The 21,243-nt window shown below is 50.0% G+C and overlaps 1 protein-coding gene across 1 annotated transcript in view; it reads left to right on the top strand.

Moving 5' to 3' along the window:
- Positions 1-17,980, top strand: part of LOC144592973 (ALS2 C-terminal-like protein) — a 73,322-nt gene extending 55,342 nt beyond the window's left edge. Inside the window, exons 17-27 of the mRNA XM_078398376.1 lie at positions 983-1,107; positions 1,703-1,924; positions 4,544-4,628; positions 5,048-5,205; positions 7,412-7,465; positions 8,367-8,543; positions 9,725-9,767; positions 12,241-12,302; positions 13,813-13,962; positions 16,039-16,135; positions 17,753-17,980. Coding sequence (XP_078254502.1) covers positions 983-1,107; positions 1,703-1,924; positions 4,544-4,628; positions 5,048-5,205; positions 7,412-7,465; positions 8,367-8,543; positions 9,725-9,767; positions 12,241-12,302; positions 13,813-13,962; positions 16,039-16,135; positions 17,753-17,809 — 1,230 coding nt within the window. The 3' untranslated portion in view covers positions 17,810-17,980. The remainder of the gene's footprint in view (positions 1-982; positions 1,108-1,702; positions 1,925-4,543; positions 4,629-5,047; positions 5,206-7,411; positions 7,466-8,366; positions 8,544-9,724; positions 9,768-12,240; positions 12,303-13,812; positions 13,963-16,038; positions 16,136-17,752) is intronic.
- The last annotated feature ends 3,263 nt before the right edge of the window (positions 17,981-21,243 follow it).

Below are 21,243 nucleotides of genomic sequence, written 5' to 3'. Positions count from 1 at the left end.
GTCTCTCCCTCCCAACCCCATTCTCCTGCCTTCTCCCCATAACCCCTGACACCCGCACTGGTGAAGAACCTAAACATAGAACCACTTCAAACACGTGCAGGTTTGTAGGTTAATTGGCTTGGTGGTAAATGTGAAAATTGGCCCTAGTGGGTGTAGGATAGTGTTAATGTGCGGGGATTGCTGGGCGGCGCGGACCCGGTGGGCCGAAGGGCCTGTTTCTGTGCTGTATCTCTAAATCTAAATCTAAATCTAGAAGGCAGTGGAGGCCAATTCTCTGGATGCTTTCAAGAGAGAGCTAGATAGAGCTCTTAATGATAGCGGAGTCAGGGGGGATGGGGAGAAGGCAGGAACGGGGTGCTGATTGAGAATGATCAGCCATGATCACATTAAATGGCGGTGCTGGCTCGAAGGGCTAAATGGCCTCCTCCTGCACCTATTGTCTATTGTCAATAAAACATTCTGGACTCTAGACTCTTGATGGGGAGTCATAGAGTCATACAGCGTGGAATCAGGCTATTCGGCCCAACATGTCCCATCTACACTAGTCCCACCTGCCTGTGTTTGGCCCATATCCCCCTAAATCCGTCCTATCCATGTACTTTTAAATGTTGTGTAGGCCCAGACAGTGTAGGCCCGGACAGTGTAGGCCCGGAAAGTGTAGGTCTGGACAGTGTAGGTCCAGAGGCCCGGGTGCCGCCTAGTGGAGGTTGTGTAGCAACCCGCCTCCCGGCCCAGGTAGCCACCATTGATGGAGCGGGAACATGTGGCCGCTGGCTGGGTGAGGTCACGTGGGGCGTGGGGCGCGGGGCGGTGACGTCACCTTGTCCCTTATTTGGGAGTTGGCAACTCCTAGGACTGAGAGACTCGTTGCAACATTTCCAAACCCACTATTGTGGTCTTCTTTAGGACGAACGGAATCAAGGGATATGGGGAGAAAGCAGGAGCGGGGTACTGATTGTGGATGATGTTTTTTGTGACCCAGGGAAAGCTGACCCTCAGCAGCGGGTACGTCATCGAGGGGCTGTTCAGCAACAAGTGGGGAAGCGGACTGAAGACCAGCGGGATGTTGTCCAAACCTGACACGAACCCCGTCATCACCAGCAAACTGTGAGTACGACCATCAGGCAGAAGGGTCCCCACCCCAAACGTCACCTATCCATGTTCTCCACAGATGCTGCCTGACCTGCTGAGTTACTCCAGCACTCTGTGAAACGTCACCTATCCATGTTCTCCAGAGATGCTGCCTGACCCGCTGAGTTACTCCAGCACTCTGTGAAACGTCACCTATCCATGTTCTCCACAGATGCTGCCTGACCCGCTGAGTTACTCCAGCACTGTGAAACGTCACCTATCCATGTTCTCCACAGATGCTGCCTGACCCGCTGAGTTACTCCAGCACTGTGAAACGTCACCTATCCATGTTCCCCACAGATGCTGCCTGACCCGCTGAGTTACTCCAGCACTCTGTGAAACGTCACCTATCCATGTTCTCCACAGATGCTGCCTGACCCGCTGAGTTACTCCAGCACTCTGTGAAACGTCACCTATCCATGTTCTCCACAGATGCTGCCTGACCCGCTGAGTTACTCCAGCACTCCTTTGTTTATCTTCAGAAACTAATCTAAGTTTGTTGGTGGGATGGGGGGGTAAAGAATCGCTCGACGATGGAGCCAATAGATGACGGACCCCTCTTTCATTGCAGGCAACTGGGTGGCCGCCTCACGCCAGCCAGGGACCGGTGGCAAGGCATCTTCCATCAGTTCTTGGAGTTCATCAAATCCGGCTCGGATGAAAGCTCCCTGGAATCCTTCCTTGGGTTTCAGAATGTCAAGGAGCGCCGGAAAAACATCGAGTACCGGGTGCCCGCTACAAAGGCAGACTCCCTCTCCACGAACACTTCTCTGCTATTTAACCCGTGTGATGGGTAAGCCTTCTCTACCTTCCCGTCGGTACCTTTCTCACAGGGAATTGACTTTGAATGGGGTTGAGGGGGAAAGGGTTGAGAGGGTTGGGTGGGCCTGTACTCACTGGGGTTTGGATGAGGGGGGACCTCATTGAAACATACCCAATAGTGAGTGGCCTGGATAGAGTGGATGTGGAGAGGATGTTTCCACCAGTGGGAGAGTCTAGGACCAGAGGGCACAGCCTCAGAATTCAAGGACGTTCCTTTAGGAAGGAGACGAGGAGGAATTTCTTTAGTCAGAGGGTGGTGAATCTGTGGGATTCTTTGCCACAGAAGGCTGTGGAGGCCAAGTCAGTGGATATTCTTAAGGCAGAGATAGATAGATTCTTGATTAGTGTGGGTGTCAGGGGTTATGGGGAGAAGGCAGGAGAATGGGGTTAGGAGGGAGAGATAGATCAGCCATGATTGAATGGCGGAGTAGACTTGATGGGCCGAACGGCCTATTTCTGCTCCTCTCACTGGTGAACTTTAGACTTTGGAATTCAGAGATACAGCGTGGAAACAGGCCCTTCGGCCCACTGAGTCTGTGCTGACCAATACACTAGCACTATCCCACACACTAGGGACAACTTACAATTTGTACTGAAGCCAATTAACCTACAAACCTGCACGTCTTTGGAGTGTGGGAGGAAACCGGAGCACCCGGAGAAAACCCACGCAGGTCACGGGGAGAACGTGCAAACTCCGTACAGACAGCGCCCGTGGTCACGATCGAACCCGGGTCTCTGGCGCTGTGAGGCAGCAAGTCTACCGCTGCGCCACCGTGCCGTATCATAGAAGGCAAAGAGTCATACAGCATGTAAACTGGCCCATCAACCCACACAACTTGATAAACCTTCAGGTCAGGCCACGTGTGGAGTATTGCGGGCAGTTCGGGTTGCCGGAAGTTCCATTACAGGAAGGATGTGGAGGCTTTGGAAAGGGAGCATTATAATGTGTATGTAAAATGATGAGAGGAACAGAGTTACTATTGAGTTACTGCTGAGTTTAGTTTAGTTTAGTTTAGAGATGCAGCGCAGAAACAGGCCCTTCGGCCCACCGGGCGATCCCCGCGCAATAACACTATCCTACACACACGAGGGACAGGTTTTACATTTACCAAGCCAATTAACCTACAAACCTGCACGTCTTTGGAGTGTGGGTGGAAAGCGAAGAGCTCGGAGAAAACCCACGCAGGTCAAGGGGAGAACGTACAAACTCCGTACAGACGGCGCCCGTATTCGGGATGGAACCCGGGTCTCCGGCGCTGCATTCGCTGTAAGGCGGCAACTCTACCGCTGCGCCACCGTGACCGCCCAATTCTCCAGTATTCAGTTAAGGTAGACAGTCAGAACATTTTCCCAATATTGGGAATTTCAAAGATTACAGAGCAGAGCTGTGAGGTGAGAGGGGAAAAGCTTCAAGGGAATGGCGGGACTGTCGTATGTTGAAAGACTGGAGCGACTGGGCTTGTATACACTGGATTTTAGAAGGATGTGAGGGGATCTTATTGAAACATATAAGATTATTAAGGGATTGGACACACTAGAGGCAGGAAACATCTAGTTTCCGATGTTGGGGGAGTCCAGAACCAGGGGCCACAGTTTAAGAATAAGGGGTAGGCCATTTAGAACGGAGATGAGGCAAAATCTTTTCACCCAGAGTTGTGAATCTGTGGAACTCTCTGCCTTAGAAGGCAGTGGAAGCCAATTCACTCGATGTTTTCAAGAGAGAGTTAGATAGAGCTCTTAAAGATAGCGGAGTTAGGGGGTATGGGGAGAAGGCAGGAACGGGGTACTGATTGTGGATGATCAGCCATGATCAGTGAATGGCGGTGCTGGCTGGAAGGGTCCAATAGCCTCCTCCTGCACCTATTGTCTATTGTCTCTTGTCTATGCGTGGGGCAAGATTTAACACAGAGGGTGGTGGGTGACTGGAATGCGCTGCCAGGGGTGGGGGTGGAGGCAGATACGATAGTGGTGTTAGGGAGGCTTTTAGACAGGCGCATGGATATGCAGGGGATGGAGGGATATGGATCTTCTCAAGAATGGATCGTCTGAAGAAGGGTCTAGATCTGAAACGTCACCCATTCCTTCTCTCCCGAGATGCTGCCTGACCTGCTGAGTTACTCCGGCATTTTGTGAATAAATATAGGTCTTCTCAGAGATTAGTTTAACTTATCATATCATATCATATATATACAGCCGGAAACAGGCCTTTTTGGCCCTCCAAGTCCGTGCCGCCCAGTGCTCCCCGTACATTAACACTATCCTACACCCACTAGGGACAATTTTATTTTTACATTTACCCAGCCAATTAACCTACATACCTGTACGTCTTTGGCGTGTGAGAGGAAACCGAAGATCTCGGAGAAAACCCACGCAGGTCACGGGGAGAACGTACAAACTCCTTACAGTGCAGCACCCGTAGTCAGGATCGAACCTGAGTCTCCGGCGCTGCATTCGCTGTAAAGCAGCAACTCTACCACTGCGCTACCGTGCCGCCCTTGGTATCATGTTCGGCACGGACATGTGGGCTGAAGGGCCTGTTTCTGGGCTGTGCTGTTCTATGTTCGATGTGATTATTTTCCTTTTTTTCCAGCCCAAATGATGCCAACTCTGGAGCAATCATGCAGAATCAGGGCTACTTGGCTGAGGCACAATGGATGAAGCAGTACTTGAAGATGGTAAGGCATGGACACAAACCCTGTCATCAAAGCACAGCACCTCATATTTTGCTTGAGCAACTTACGACTAGGGTTGCCAACTTCCTCACTCCCAAATAAGGGACAAAGGGTGACGTCACCGCCCCGCGCCCCACGTGACCCCCCCACCCAGCGGCCACGTGCTCCCGCTCCAGAGAAAAACTACGCGGTCACAGGAAGAACGTGCACACACGCACGCACACACACACACAGACAGCACCCGAGGTGGGGATGGAACCGGGGTCTCTGGCGCTGTGAGGCAGCGGTTCTACCCGCTGCACCACCGTAGCCACCCAACACGCTTCATTATCGTTGCCTTAAGCATTCTGATACATCAAAACTCGCATGAGCTCAATGAGATGTTCACAAAAGGCTTTTGTTGTTTTTCATTGTTGTTCTAGGCTTTTGAGTCGCCCAAGCATCCACTGGGAACACTGCTGCAGAGGTTGCTTCAGGTGTTCCAGGATACCTACTCTGGTATCTGTATGTGCAAGCGGCTGCTGTCCATCGCACAGCAGGAGGTGATGTCCCACGCCATCCTGCTCTTTGACTTGGCCAGGTCAGTGTCAAATAGAGGTGCCAACTGTCCCGTATTAGCCGGGACATCCCGTATAAGTCGGGACATGCCGTATATTGGTTTGTCCCGTACGGGACCGCCTTTGTCACGTATTAGGCCCGGGGCGGGGGGGGGGGCGCTGTACGCCCGGACAGTGTAGGCCCGGACAGTGTAGGCCCGGACACTGTAGGCCCGGACGGTGTAGGCCCGGAGGGTGTAAGCCCAGACAATGTAGGCCCGGACACTGTAGGCCCGGACACTGTAGGCCCGGACACTTTAGGCCCGAGGGCCACTGCAGGCCCGGGGGCCGCTGTAGGCTTGGACAGTGTAGGCCCGGACGCTGTAGGTCCGGACAGTGTAGGCCCGGAGGCCCGGGTGCCGCCTGGTGGAGGTTGCATAGCAACCCGTCTCCTGGCCTGGGCGGCCGCCATTTGTGGAGCGGGAGCACATAGCCGCTGCCTGGGTGAGGTCACGTGGAAGGCGGGCGGTGACGTCACCTTTTGTGCCTTATTTGGGAGTTAGAATGTTGGCAACCTTAGTATTAAACCTCCTGAAGAAGGGTCTCGACCCGAAACGTCACCCATTCCTTCTCTGCAGAGATGCTGCCTGACCCGCTGAGTTACTCCAGCTTTTGTGTCTGTCTTCACTTTAGACCAGCATCTGCAGTTCCTTCCTGCACACCAGTTTAGTTTAGTTTAGTTTAGAGATACAGCAGTGAAACATGGCCTTGGGCTAGCTGAGTCCATGCCGACCAGCCATCACCTCGCACACTAACACTATCCTACACACTAGGGACAATTTACAATTTTACCGAGGCCAATTAACCTACACATCTGTACGCGTTTGGAGCGTGGGAGGAAACCGGAGCAAAGATGTAATGCTGAGGGTCTATAAGGCGCTGGTCAGGCCTCATTTGGAATATTGCGAGCAATTTTAGGCCCCATATCTGAGGAAGGATGTGCTGGCTCTGGAGAGGGTCCAGGGGAGGTTTACGAGAATGATCCCAGGAATGAGTGGGTTAACCTGTGATGAGCGTTTGTCGGCACTGGGCCTGTACTCGCTGGAGTTTAGAAGAATGAGGGGGGAACCTCATTGAAACATACAGAATAGTGAAAGGCTTGGATAGAGTGGATGTGGAGAGGATGTTTCCACTAGTGGGAGAGTCTAGGACCAGAGGTCACAGCCTCAGAATTAAAGGATGTTCCTTTAGGAAGGAGATGAGGGGGAATTTCTTTAGTCAGAGGGCGGTGAATCTGTGTAATTCTTTGCCACAGAAGGCTGTGGAGGCCAAGTCAATGGATATGTTTAAGGCAGAGAGTTTTGATTAGTGCGGGTGTCAGGGGTTATGGGCAGAAGGCAGGAGAATGGGGTTAGGGGGGGAGAGATAGATCAGCCATGAATGAATGGCGGAGTAGACTTGATGGGCCGAATGGCCTAATTCTGCTCCGATCACATGACCTTATGACCGATTAACGTACAAAGCCTTTTTTTTCACAAAATGCTGGAGTAACTCAGCAGGTCAGGCAGCATCTCAGGAGAGAAGGAATGGGTGACGTTTCGGGTCGAGACCCTTCTTCAAGCTTTCTACAAAGCCTCAGGTCTTTGGAGTGTGGGAGTAAACCGGAGCACCCGGAGGAAACCCACGCCCCCTTAGTCAGGATCGGTGCTGGGTCTCTGGCACCGTGAGGCAGCAACGCTACCTCTGCGACCACTGGGCAGCAGCTCTGCATTAATGCAGTCAAGGTTATTTTCCTCTGTGGAATGCTGCAGGCTGCAGGAGACCTGATGAAAGTCCAGGCCCGTCACCGATTCTCCGGCCCCCTCGGTTCCAGAGCCTCGCCGGATTATCCGTGTTGTCGGACCAACAGAGGTCGCGGTCTCCAGAGAGAGGAGTCCAGCGGTACCGGAACGTTCCGCCTCGGCCGCCGAGAGGGGGACCGAGATACCGGAGTTCCAGAGTCCCGGCCGCAGGGGGCAGATTCCACCCGCCGATCGGCGCAGTAGCCCCGATGAGGTGTCCTAGTGCATCAGTCAGGCAGCATCTGTGGAGAACATGGATAGGTGACGTTCCACAGAGTGCTGGAGTAACTCAGTGGGTCAGGCAGCATCTGTGGAGAACACGGATAGGTGACGTTTCGGGTTGGGACCCTTCTTCAGACTGTTTTGAATTCTGGGAACTTACAATGGCTCCCGATTAATTGTTTTTCAGGCATTTCTTGCCCACATCACTGGATAAAAAATATTATTCCGACGTAGATATCAGGTAAACACACTTTAATGTTCTGCCATTACTTAGCACAAACCGTAAAGTAAATGTCATTTCATTTGTAAACATGAATTGGAAGATGCAGCTTGGAAACAGGCCATTCGTCCCACCGACTCCCTGCTGGCCATCCATCACCATTGGCCATTGAGTCAATCTCCAGGTTCTGTCTGACCTATCTATTTACTTCATTTTATTTTGATTAACGAATAGAAATTAATGCAATAAATTCAAGCTGATATGGTGGTATACTTAGTTTAGTTTAGAGATACAGCGCGGAAACAGGCCCTTCAGCCCATCGGGTCCGCACCGACCAGTGATCCCCGCACATTAACACTATCCTACACGCACTGGGGACAATTTACATTTACAACAATCCAATTAATCTACAAACCTGCACGTCTTTGAAGTGTGGGAGGAAACCGAAGATCTCGGAGAAAACCCACGCAGGTCACTGGGAGAACGTACAAACTCCGCACAGACAGCGCCCGTAGTCAGGATGGAACCCGGGTCTCCGGCGTTGTGAGGCAGCAACTCTACCGCTGCGCCACCGTGCCATCCTGAGGTAACGTTTGGAGAGGTACATGGGTGGGTCAGGTTTGGAGGGATGTGGACCAAGCGCAGGCAGGTGGGACTAGTGTAGCTGGGGCATTGTTGGCCGGTGAGGGCGTTTTTTTTTAGATTTAAAGATACAGCGCGGAAACATGCCCTTCGGCCCACCGAGTCCGCGCCGCCGAGCGATCCCAGCACACTAACACTATCCTACACGCACTAGGGACAATCTTTGGGCCGAGGAGCCTGTTTCCACGCTGTACCACTCTGTGACTCTGGACGACAATGCACTTTGTTTGTGGGAATGACTTGTATTGCTTTCACTGTGTGTGTGTTTGTGTTGCTGTAGCGATGAGCTGAACGCTTACACGGTGATTATTCCCGTCATCCTACCACGGTTCTACCCCGACCTCTTCATGCTTTACATGTTGTACCATGAGGCCGACGACTCCAGCTACTGGAAGGGAATCCTGCACCTGGAGAATCTCTCTGACACGAGGCTGCTGGAGCTCCTGGAGGTACAAAGGTAAGTGAGGACACCTCCGTCCATCTTTACCTGAGATGCTTCAGTCAGATGGTGGTGAATCTGTGGGATTCCTTGCCGCAGAAGGCCGCGGTGGTCAAGTCAGTGGATCTGTTTAAGGCAGAGGTAGATGGATTTTTGATTGTCACAGGTATCAGAAGTTATGGGGAGAAGGCAGGAGAATGGGGTTGGGAGGGAGAGATAGATCAGCCATGATTGAATGGCAGAGTAAACTTGATGGACCGAATGGCCTAATTCTGCTCTATTCTTTGTGACCTTATGAAATCATCTCATCATCCACGAACGTGACAAATCCACGAACGATAATACGGGACAGATGGAAACCCTACCCACCACCCTCTAGGTGAAAAACGTTGCCACTCGTGTTCCTATCCACAGCCTTCTGTGGCAATGAATTCCACAGTTTCACCACCCTCTGACTGAAGAAATGTCTCTCTTCATCCCCTTCCTAAAAGAACGTCCTTTAATTCTAAGGCTGTGCCCTCTGGTCCTAGACTCTCCCACTAGTGGAAACATCCTCTCCACATCCACTCTATCCAGGCCGCTCACTATTCTGTACGTTTCAATGAGGTCCCCCCTCATTCTTCTAAACTCCAGCGAGTGCAGGCCCAGTGCCGACAAACACTCATCGTAGGTTGACCTACTCATTCCTGGGATCGTTCTTGTATCACTCAATGACTCTATCTCTCTCCCAAACTGATCGTCCCTCTGTACATCAGTCCTGCCATCCCACAGGGTCAGTCTTCATCTAGGAATAATTAATGTCAGTGCTAGTGGGCATCACGGTGGCGTAGCGGTAGATTTGCTGCCTCACAGCGCCAGAGACCCGGGTTCGATCCTGACTACAGGTGCCGTCTGTACAGAGTTTGTACGTTCTCCCCGTGACCTGCGTGGGTTTTCTCCGGGTGCTCCGGGTTCCGCCCACACTCCAAAGTCGTGCAGGTTTGTAGGTTAATTGGCTTCTGTAAATTGTAAATTATCCCTAGTGTGTGTAGGACAGTGTACGGGGATTGCTGGTCGGCGCGGACTCAGTGGGCTGAAGGGCCTGTTTCCGCGCTGCATCTCTGAACCAAACTAAACAATACTTGCAATTCTATAATGACCAAGACTCATGCAGAATGACTCTAGACATCTCCAAGAATGTTCTCCTATCGGTTTCACAGGATCCTGTGGCCACTTCAAGACCTGCATCTGAGAAATAACCAGGTAAGCTCGCAACATTCTCCTTGTATTTCTGAGATCAGAAATAGAGAAAATATGCACCGAAGTTTACAGGCAAGCGAAGAGGTGAAGTGAACAATCACTTCTTTGAGAAAACAAGGAACTGCTGATCCTGGTTTAGAATAAAGGAAACAAATTACTAGAGTAACTCAGCGGGTCAGGCAGCATCTCTGATGAACGTGGATAGGTGATGTTTCTAGTTGGGACACTCCTTCAGAGTCCTGACTAAAACGTCACCTATCCACGTTCTCCACAGATGCTGCCTGACCCGCTGAGTTACCCCAGCACTCTGTGAAACATCACCTATCCATGTTCTCCACAGATGGTGCCTGACCCGCTGAGTTACCCCAGCACTCTGTGAAACATCACCTATCCATGTTCTCCACAGATGCTGCCTGACCCGCTGAGTTGCTCCAGCTTTTGTTTTTTCTTTTCAATGAGAGGTTCTGGGGGATTTATTTTCAGCAAATAGTTGAAGTGGGCCGGAGGGGGTGCGGAGGGAATAATCAAGTTTTATTTTTGTTTTCGTTTGTTTATTTTATTGTTATTGTCACGTGTACCGAGGTACAGTGAAAAGCTTTTAGTGTGTGCTAAACAGTCTGCGGAAAGACAATACATGATTACAATCGAGCCATTTACAGTGTACAGTTAGTGCAGAAGTTGGGAGGTCATGTTGCAGTTGTATAAAACGTTGGTGAGGCCGCATTTAGAATATTGTGTTCAGTTCTGGGCACTATGTTTATAGGATGTTGTCAAGCTTGAAAGGGTTCAGAGGAGATTTACGAGGATGTTGCCAGGACTAAAGGGTGTGAGCTACAGGGTGAGGTTGAGTAGGATGGGTCTCTATTCCATGGAGCGCAGGAGGATGAGAGGTGATCTTATAGAGGTGTACAAAATCATGAGAGGAATAGATCGGGTAGATGCACAGAGTCTCTTGCTCAAAGAAGGTGAATCAAGGACCAGAGGACATAGGTTCAAGTTGAAGGGCAAAAGATTTAATAGGAAGCTGAGGGGTAACTTTTTCACACAGAGGGTGGTGGGTGTATGGAACAAGTTGCCAGAGGAGGTAGTTGAGAAACCCCAACGCTTAAGAAACAGTTGAACAGGTACACAGATAGGACAGGTTTGGAGGGATATGGACCAAGCGCAGGCAGGTGGGACTAGCGTAGCTGAGACATGTTGGCCAGTGTGGGAAGTTGGGCCGAAGGGCCTGTTTCCACGCTGTATCATTCTGACTCCATTACTCTATGACATGGTGAAGGGAATAACGTTTAGCACAAGATAAAGTCCAGTAAAGTCTGATCAAAGATAGTCCGAGGGTCTCCAGTGAAGTTGATAGTAGTTCAGGACTGCTCTCTAGTTGGTGATAGGATGGTTCAGTTGCCTGATATCAGCTGGGACGAAATTGTCCCTGAATTTGGAGGTGTACATTTTCATACTTATATCTTTTGCCCGATGGGAGTGGGGAGAAGAGGGAATGGCCGGGGTGAGACTGGTCCTTGATTATGCTGCTGGCCTTGCCGAGGCAGCGTGAGGTGTAGATGGAGTCAATGGGAGGGAGGTTGGTTTGTGCGATGGTCTGGGCTGCTGGCCTTGCCGAGGCAGCGTGAGGTGTAGATGGAGTCAATGGGAGGGAGGTTGGTTTGTGCGATGGTCTGGGCTGCTGGCCTTGCCGAGGCAGCGTGAGGTGTAGATGGAGCCAATGGGAGGGAGGTTGGTTTGTGTGATGGTCAGGGCTGTGTCCACATGGTTTGTGATTCAACGGGACTGGTGAGGACTGACCAGGTTCAGTGTCGGGACCCCAACCACTAACGCTCGACAGGGCAGGCAAAAATGGCCCGTACTGATGCGAAAAGAATGATCTATATGTATAGAAGCAAGGAACTGCAGATGCTGGTTTACCAAGAAAAAAAAGACACAATGCGCTGGAGTGATTCAGAGGGTCAGGGAAGAAATCCTGGACAACGTGGATAGGTGATGTTTTGGAACAGGACCCTTCTTTAAACTGATGAAAGGTCCCAACATGGAACATGGATTTTTAAGGGATAGGACCGGCTAGATGCAGGAAAAATGTTCCCGATGTCGGGGGAGTCCAGAACCAGGGGTCACAGTTTAAGAATAAAGGGGTAGGCCATTTAGGACTGAGATGAGGAAAAACGTTTGCAGTCAGATAGTTGTGAATCTGTGGAATTCTCTGCCTCAGAAGGCAGTGGAGGCCAATTCTCTGAATGCATTCAAGAGAGAGCTAGATAGAGCTCTTAAGGATAGCGGAGTCAGGGGGTATGGGGAGTAGGCAGGAACGGGGTACTGATTGAGAATGATCAGCCATGATCACATTGAATGGCGGTGCTGGCTCGAAGGGCCAAATGGCCTCCTCCTGCACCTATTGTCTAGTGTCTATTGCCTCCTCCTGCACCTATTTTCTATGTTTCTATGTTTCTATCTTGTCTTTCTGCAGAGGATTTCCATTGTGAAGGATGTTTGTTTCACCTCGGCCATCTTGTGCTTCCAGAAAATCAGGTGAGCAATCGCCTGGGAAATCATCGCTCAATTAATTATTCAATGAACAATTGGTTAATGGAGAGAATTAATAACATGATGTGAAGCACCAATCATTCATTTAATTTAGTGTAGAGATACAGCACAGAAACAGACCCTTCGGCCCACGCCGACCAGCGATCCCCGCACACTAGCACTATCCTACACACACGAGGGTTCATTTACAATTTTACCGAAGCCAATTAGCCTACAAGTACGTCGTTGGAGTGTGGGAGGAAAATGGAGCACCCGGAGAATACCCACACGGTCACGGGGAGAACGTGCAAACTCCGCACAGACAGCGCCCATGGTCAGGATCGAACCTGGGCCTCCATTTTCTTTTTTACTCTTTGATACTCTGCCTATTTGATACACCTGTTGTTTTAATCCTCTGACTATCAAAGATCTCCTGTCATCCCCCAATTCCACAGTTTTGATTTATTTCTTCAATACACAAGATCTAACCCCTGATAAATGTGATATAATTGAAATTGAAACTGGGGAGAGCACGGTGGTGCAGAGGGTAGGGCCACTGCCGCACAGCGCCAGAGACCCGGGTTCAATCCTGACCTCAGGTGCTGTCTAGGTGGTTTGCACGTTCTCCCTGTGATCGTGCCTCCCACATCTCAACGACAGGTTGTGGGTTAATCGGCCCTCTGCAAATTGCCCCCAGTGGATGAGAAAGTTGGATAATCTAGTCCGAGCCTGCCTAACCTCTCCCTGTAGCTCAGGCCCCTCGAATCCTGGCTATAACCTGGCAAATCTTCTCTGTACCCTTTCAAGCCTGACATCTTTCCTATAACAGTGACCAAAACTGAACACAATGCTCTCATCAATGTCTTGTACTTTGTGCCTTCTTTGATCTTTGTATATGATGTTATCTATTGGGTACTGTGTTTAATGACCTGTTCCACAGCTGCAAGTAAGGATGTCAATGTTCCATTTTGGTACATACGGCAATGAAACACTCTTGACTAATGTTAGTAGGGTTGCCAACTGTCCCGTATTAGCCGGGACATCCCGTATTTTGGGCTAAATTGGTTTGTTCTGTACGGGACTGCCCTTGTCCCGTATTAGTTCCGGGGTGCAATGTAGGCCCGGACACTGTAGGCCCGGACACTGTAGGACCGGACACTGTAGGCCCGGACGCTGTAGGCCCGGACGCTGTAGGCCCGGACGCTGTAGGCCCGGACACTGTAGGTCCGGACAGTGTAGGCCCGGGGTCCGCTGTTGGTCCGGAGAGTATATGTCCGGACAGTGTAGGCCCAGACACTGTAGGTCCGGTGGCCCTGGTGCCACCTAACGGAGGTTGCGTAGCAACCCGCCTCCCGGCCCGGTTGGCCGCCATTGGTGGAGCGGGAGCACGTGGACGCTGGCTGGGTGAGGTCACGTGGGCGCAGGCCGGTGATGTCACCTTGTTCCTTATTTGGAAGTGAGATAGTTGGCAACCCTAAATGTCAGACATGTGGTAAATGTAAATCTCTCTCTGCAGCACTACGGCAGACCCTCAAGTGAAGCTTGAGACCATGATGAAAACCTACCGTGAAATCGAGAGGACCGTGACTCGAGTGTTGAACAGGGAGTATAATCTCCCCATGGACGACTTACTGCCACTGCTGGTTTATGTGGTATCCAGAGCAAAGTAAGTCAGGTTACGTATCCCTACCAGTCTGAAGAAGGGTCTCGACCCGAAACGTCACCCATTCCTTCTCTCCAGAGATGCTGCCTGTCCCACTGAGTTACTCCAGCATTTTGTGTCTATTTGCGTATCTGGAGATGGGCTGAGCATGTAAAATATGAGGCACAAGGAACTGCAGATGCTGGTGCACAAAAAAACACACAAAGTGCTGGAGTAACTCAGCGGGTCATTCGGCCCTTCAAGCCAGCACCGCCATTCATTGTGATCATGGCTGATCATCCACAATCAGTAACCCGTGCCTGCCTTCTCCCCATATCCCTTGATTCCACTAGCCCCTAGAGCTCTATCTAATTCTCTTTTAAATTCATCAAGTGAATTGGCCTCCACTGCCTTCTGTGGCAAAGAATTCCACAAATTCACAACTCTCTGGGTGAACAAAAGTTTTTTCTCACCTCAGTTTTAAACGGCCTCCCCTTTATTCTTGGACTGTGCGGCCCCTGGTTCTGGACTCCCCTAACATTGGGAACATTTTTCCTGCATCAAGCTTGTCCAGTCCTTTCATAATTTTATAGGCCTCTATAAGATCCCCTCTCATCCTTCTCAACTCCGGTGAATATTCCGGAATATCCAAAAGAACTCCAGCGGTCTTCAATCCATGGGTGTGTTTAGCATGAAAGTGGAGAATTGGTTGATTGTGACTGAACTATTTCATGTTAAGCCAGTCTCTGACCTCCTGCCTTGTGTCGTGCCTGTGCTGAATCAACGCTTTCCTTCAGTTGCTCAACACCTTAACTCCCCCTCCCATACTGACCTGAGACGCAAAATGATGGCGTAACCCAGCTGGACAGGCAGCTTCTCTGGAGAAAAGGAACTGTCATATGTTGAAAGACTGGAGCGACTGGGCTTGTATACACTGGAATTTACAAGGATGAGAGGGGATCTTATTGAAACATATAAGATTATTAAGGGATTGGACACACTAGAGGCAGGAAACATGTTCCCAATGTTGGGGGAGTCCAGAACCCATTTCTATCCATACTGATTCTACACCTCCTGATTCTATGTCACCCCTTGCAAGGGATTGAATATCATTCCTCACCAACAGAGCGACCCCACCCCCTCTGCCCACCTGTCTGTCTTTTCTATACGTTGTGTACCCCTGAATATTCAGTTCCCAGCCCTGGTCCTCTTGTAGTCATGTCTCAGTGATTCCCACAACATCATACTTGCCAATGTCTATGAGCCTCAAGCTCATCCACTTTATTTTTTATACTTTGCGCATTCAAATACAACACTTTAATTTCGGTATTCACCTCCCCTCTCACACCGGTCACAATTGGCCCTGACCTTACTCTCTTATCCCATCTAGAACTTTCCTTCCCATTTGTTCGAGAATCCTTTGCAATTTCTCCTGTATTCGCTTCCCCTTTAACTCCAGCTTAATATTCCCAATTTATCAACCCCTCCCCCCCCACTACTTAGTTTAAAGCCACACGTGTAGCACTAGCAAACCTGCCTGCCAGAATGTTGGTCCCCCTGCTGTTAAGGTGTAACCCGTCCCTTTTGTACAGGTCACCCCTACCCCAGAGGAGATCCCAGTGGTCTAGAAATCTAAATCACTGCTCCCTGCACCAGCCCCTCAGCCATACATTTATATCCCCGATCTCCCTGTTCCTGCCCTCACTAGCATGAGGTACAGGAAGCAATCCAGAGATAACCACCCTCCAAGTCCTACTTCTCAGTCAACTTCCTAACTAAGGGGTAGGCCATTTAGAACAGAGATAAGGAAGAACTATTTCACCCAGAGAGTTGTGAATCTGTGGAATTCTCTGCCTCAGAAGGCAGTGGAGGCCAATTCTCTGGATGCTTTCAAGAGAGGGTTAGATAGAGGTCTTAAAGATAGCGGAGTCAGGGGGTATGGGGAGAAGGCAGGAACGGGGTACTGATTGTGGATGATTAGCCATGATCACAGTGAATGGTGGTGCTGGCGCAAAGGGCTGAATGGCCTCCTCCTGCACCTATTGTCTATTGTATATAATGCAGAAATAACTGGGATTTGATGTTTTCTCTTTGCGATAGAATCCAACATCTTGGAGCAGAACTCCACCTAATTCGAGACATGATGGATCCCTCCACTGTGGGCGGAATGAATGACTTCCTGCTGACGGCTCTAGATGTGAGTTACTGCACAAGGCACCGGCTACCCAACACCTCTCCTTCAACAGGCTCAGAGCAATGTGGAAGAAGGAACTGCAGATGCTGGTTTAAACTGAAGATAGACACAAAAAGGTGGAGTAACTCAGCGGGACAGGCAGCATCACTGGAGAGAACGAATGGGTGACGTTTCGGGTCGAGACTCTTCTTGAAGGTTGTCGACCTGAAACGTCACCCATTCCTTCTCTTCAGTGATGCTGCATGTCCTGCTGAGTTACTCCAGGTTTTTGTGTCTATCTTCAAAGAAACGTGGAACTGGTGGAACTGGAATTCTCTGCCACAGAAGGCAGTGGAGGCAACTCACTGGATGTTTTCAAGAGAGAGTTAGATTTAGCTCTTAGGGCTAACGGAATCAAGGGATATGGGGAGAAGGCAGGAACGGGGTACTGATTGAGAATGATCAGCAATGATCATATTGAATGGCGGTGCTGGCTCGAAGGGCCGAATGGCCTACTCCTGCACCTATTTTCTATGTTTCTATGTTTAGGTTTGTTATTGTCTAGTTTTACAGCTTAGTTTTACAGGCTATCCAATCAGATCGGATCAGATTGGGGCAGCACAGTAGTGCAGCGGTAGAGTTGCTGCCTCACAGCGCCAGAGACCCTGGTTCGATCCTGGCCACGGTTGCTGTCTGTTCGGAGTTTGTACCTTCTCCCCGTGGGATTTCTCCGGCAGCTGCGATTTCCTCCCACATTCCAAAGACGTGCAGGTTTGCAGATTAATTGGCCTCTGTAAATTGTCCCTAGTGTTAGTGTATGGGGTGATCGGCGCGGACTCGGTAGGACGAATGGCCTGTTTCCACGCTGCATCTCTAAAGTCTAAGGACTATACATAAATACCATCAAGTACAATAGATTATTGGATGAATTTCTATCCTTTAATGAAATAGATTGGCCAAGCAGGATCTGAGGAGACAGGGACAAAGTTAATGTTTCAGCTCAATGGCTAATTAGTTTAGTTTAGAGATACAGCACTGACAGGCCCCACCAAGTCCACGCCGACCAACGATCCCCGCACATTAACACTATCCTACACCCGCTAGGGACAATTTTTACATTTACCAAGCCCAATTAACCTACAAACCTGCACGTCTTTGGAGTGTGGGAGGAAACCGAAGATCTCGGAGAAAGCCCACGCAGGTCACGGGGAGAACGTACAAACTCCGTACAGACAGCACCCGTAGTCGGGATGGAACCCGGGTCTCCGGCGCTGCATTCATAGAAACATAGAAAATAGGTGCAGGAGTAGGCCATTCGGCCCTTCGAGCCATTCAATATGATCATGGCTGATCATCCAACTCAGTATCCCGTACCTGCCTTCTCTCCATACCCCCTGATCCCTTTGGCCACAAGGGCCACATCTAACTCCCTCTTAAATATAGCCAATGAACTGTCCTCGACTACCTTCTGTGGCAGAGAATTCCACAGATTCACCACTCTCTGTGTGAAAAAAAACTAAGGCAGCAACTCTACCGCTGCGCCACCGTGACCGCCCTATTCGGGGCAGAGTAGTTTAAAATGGGTGGTTGTTATTTGGGATAACACAAGCAGCTTTTCAATGACGTCTCGTTTCATTACAGTCTTGCTACCAACACATTCAGAGAGAGGAAGTCCAACCCAGCAGTTTGCCCAAATGATGGGCCATGAGGAGAGGGCGCTGGAGGAGTCATGTGACGGGAACGCTGATCGATGGAGAACGTGGAACGCCGATGGAGCAGGGAGGTGCTGGGGAATGGACCCTCCTCCAGCACCTCGTCTGGCGTGTAGTGTCAGGCAGAAACCTAAACAAACTGAACATCACTTCAAATGGGCGGCACGGTGGCGCAGCAGTAGAGTTGCTGCCTCGCAGCGCCAGAGACCCTGGTTCGATCCCGACTACGGGTGCTGTCTGTGCAGAGTTTGTACATTCTCCCCGTGACCTGCGTGGGTTTTCTCTGGGTGCTCCGGTTTCGTCCCACATTCCAAAGACGTGCAGGTTTGTAGGTCAATTGGCTGTGGTTAAATTGGCCCTAGTGTGTAGGATAGTGCTAGTGTGATCGTTGGTCGGCACGCACGGACTCGGTGGGCCGAAGGGCCACGCTTATCCTGTACATGTTTCTTAAGCATTGGGATAGTCCCAGCCTCCTCTGGCAGCTTGTTCCATACATCTGCCACCCTTTGTGTGAAAAAGTCAGAATCCTATTAAATCTTTTTCTCTTCACCTTAAACCTCTGTCCTCTAGACCTTGATTCCCCTGCTCTGGGCAAGAGACTCTGTGCATGTACCCGATCTATTCCTCTCATAATTTTATACACCTCTGTAAGATCATCCTCTATAAGATCCTGCGCTCCAAGGAATAGAGTCCCAGCCTATTCAACCTCTCCCTATAGCTCAGGCCCTCGAGTCCTGGCAATATCCTCGTAAATCTTCTCGGTACCCTTTCCAGCTTGACAACATCTTTCCTATAGCATGGTGCCCAGAACTGAACATAATACTCCAAATGTGGCCTCACCAACGCCTTATACAACTGCAACATGATCTCCCAACTTCTATATTGTGACCGGGAAACAAGCTCTTAGAAAGCAAACCGGGAAAGTTGAATGAGAAATGAATGTGGGAAGACCAGATGCTTTAAAAAATGTGACGACATTGTTGTTCAGCTGGAATCGACTTAACGTCTTTGACTTAATAGCCTCCTCTTCCTGCAACTGCAGTGAAAGGAACAGGCTCGGACTCTCCCTTCCGGACCCACCATGTTGTAAAAATAAGACAACAATCAAATTCAACATTAAAGTCTTTTATTTTGTCTTTGGAAGACTGTGACTCAGTGCAAATTCAAGTATATGCTCCTAAGTTCCTCTTCTGGAAAAGGAGCGCTGTTGAAGAATCAATCTGCCAAGTTGAAGAATCAATCAATCTGCCAAGTGCCGGCCATTGCTGTGAAGAATTTTAGAACATAGAACAGCACAGGAACAGGCCCTTCGGCCCACAATGTCTGTGCCGAACATGATGCCGAGAACAATTCTGCCAGCACGTGATCCACAATGGATATCCATTGCCCGCACATCCATGTGTCTATCTAAAAGCCTCTTAAACACCACTATCTGCCTCCACCACCCCCCCCCACCAGCCTGTTCCAGGCCCCCACCCCCCTCTGTCCCACACATGTCCTTTAAACTTTGCCCCTTTCACCTTAAAGCTATGCAAGCACGTTCTCCGTGGATTGCCACCTTGTTGTGGTGGAGAAGCTTGTGTGGTCCTGAGATCCTGAGAGGCGGAGGGAGGATGACGGCTGACTTTAGTGGAGCGTCACAACGGCTGGGAAGGCGGATGGATGAAGGCTGCAGCAGAAAAGGGTCCCCGGTCGTCTTGGACTCCACGCCACTGGATCCTGACCCAGATCTGTCAAGGACCGTGTGGTGGCTGTCTGTGCACCAGTCTCCCCACGTTAAACAAAGTCACGCACAGGCGTCCGACCCTATGGAGAGGACAGTCACACTCGCTTCCAGTGACCGCCGATGATGATGCAAGCTAATCTTGGTTCTAACCATCTACCCTATTTTTGCCTCATAATTTTGGATACTCTATTGCACATCCCATCAGCCTCTGACCTTCTACTGAAAACAATCACATTGAGATTCAAACTGACCCAATAAACAAAATAGTGCAGCAATTTATAGTCACAGAGTTCTACTGATTGGTACGGACAAAATAGACTGCTGTTTTCTAGGTTTTTAAATGGGAAACTATCTAGGCTTTTCACTCAGAGTTCCTCTTCGTTCAAGGGAATCGTTGGCAATTGCTTTTACCCAGAGGCTTTTACCCAGAGTCGGGGAATCAAGAACTAGAGGACTTTGGTTTAAGGTGAGAGGGGAAAGATTTAATAGGAACCTGAGGGGCAATGTTTTGACACAGACGATGGTGGGTGTATGGAACGAGCTGCCAGAGGAGGTAGTTGAGGCAAGTACTATAACATTTAGTTTAGAGATACAGCGCAGAAACTGGCCCTTTCAGCCTACCGGGTCCGCGCCGACCAGCGATTCCCGCAAATTAACACTGTCCTACACCCACTAGGGACAATTTTTACAAACCTGCACGTCTTTGGAGTGTGGGGGGAAACCGAAGATCTCGGAGAAAACCCACGCAGGTCACGGGGAGAACGTACAAACTCCGCACAGACAGCACCCGTAGTCGGGATGGAACCCGGGTCTCCGGCGCTGCATTCGCTGTAAGGCAGCAACTCTACCGCTGCGCCACAGTGCCGCAAAATTACAAAAAACATTTAAACAGGTACATGGATAGGAAAGGTTTAGATATGGGCCAAGCACAGGCAGGTGGGACTTGCGTAGATGGGATATCTTGGTTGGCATGGGGAAGTTGGGTCGAAGGGCCTGTTACCACACTGTATACCTCAATGATTAGTTGTTCGAAGTCACTGATATTGAGGCAGAACAACTTAACATTTGATGAGATAAATCAAAGAACTAGTGGTTTGCTTAGAAATAGCTATAGGGATATAGGATGAAGAGCTGACCAGACGAGATAGAAAATTTAGTTTGGAAGCCCCGGGAAAGAAAATTCAGGTGACTTTTATTTTAAATAGAAATGCGATGGAATAGCTGAAATAATCTAGAGAAACATTGTTACAGGGATATCTCACCAAGGTCCATTTTATAGCATATAAAGACTGTACTGAAAATGGAGACACAAGGAACTGCAGATTCTGCAATCTTGACCAACACACAGAGTGCTGGAGGAACTCAGCGGGTCAGGCAGCATCTGTGGAGGGGATGGACAGACATTTTCGGTCGGGGTCCTTCTTCAGACAGATGTGTACTGGAAATATTAGTTTTAACATCTAAAGCACAGCTGGGTGATACATTGGTGCAGCGGGTAGAGCCGCTGCCTCACAGCGCCAGAGACCCGGGTTCTATCCTGACCTCGGGTGCTGCCTATGTGGAGTTTGCATGTTCTCCCTGTGACCACATTGGTTTCCTCCAGTTTTCTCCCAAGGGTTTGTTTGTAGGTTAATTGGCCCTCTGTAAATTGCCCCTAGTGTGCAGGGAGCAGGATAACAGAGCGCGTGTGAACG

The sequence above is a fragment of the Rhinoraja longicauda genome, chromosome 4, assembly GCF_053455715.1.
Source record: "Rhinoraja longicauda isolate Sanriku21f chromosome 4, sRhiLon1.1, whole genome shotgun sequence".
NCBI lineage: Eukaryota > Metazoa > Chordata > Chondrichthyes > Rajiformes > Arhynchobatidae > Rhinoraja > Rhinoraja longicauda.
The sequence above is the reverse complement of the archived record's forward strand: the minus strand, read 5'-3'. Positions and strand labels throughout refer to the sequence as shown.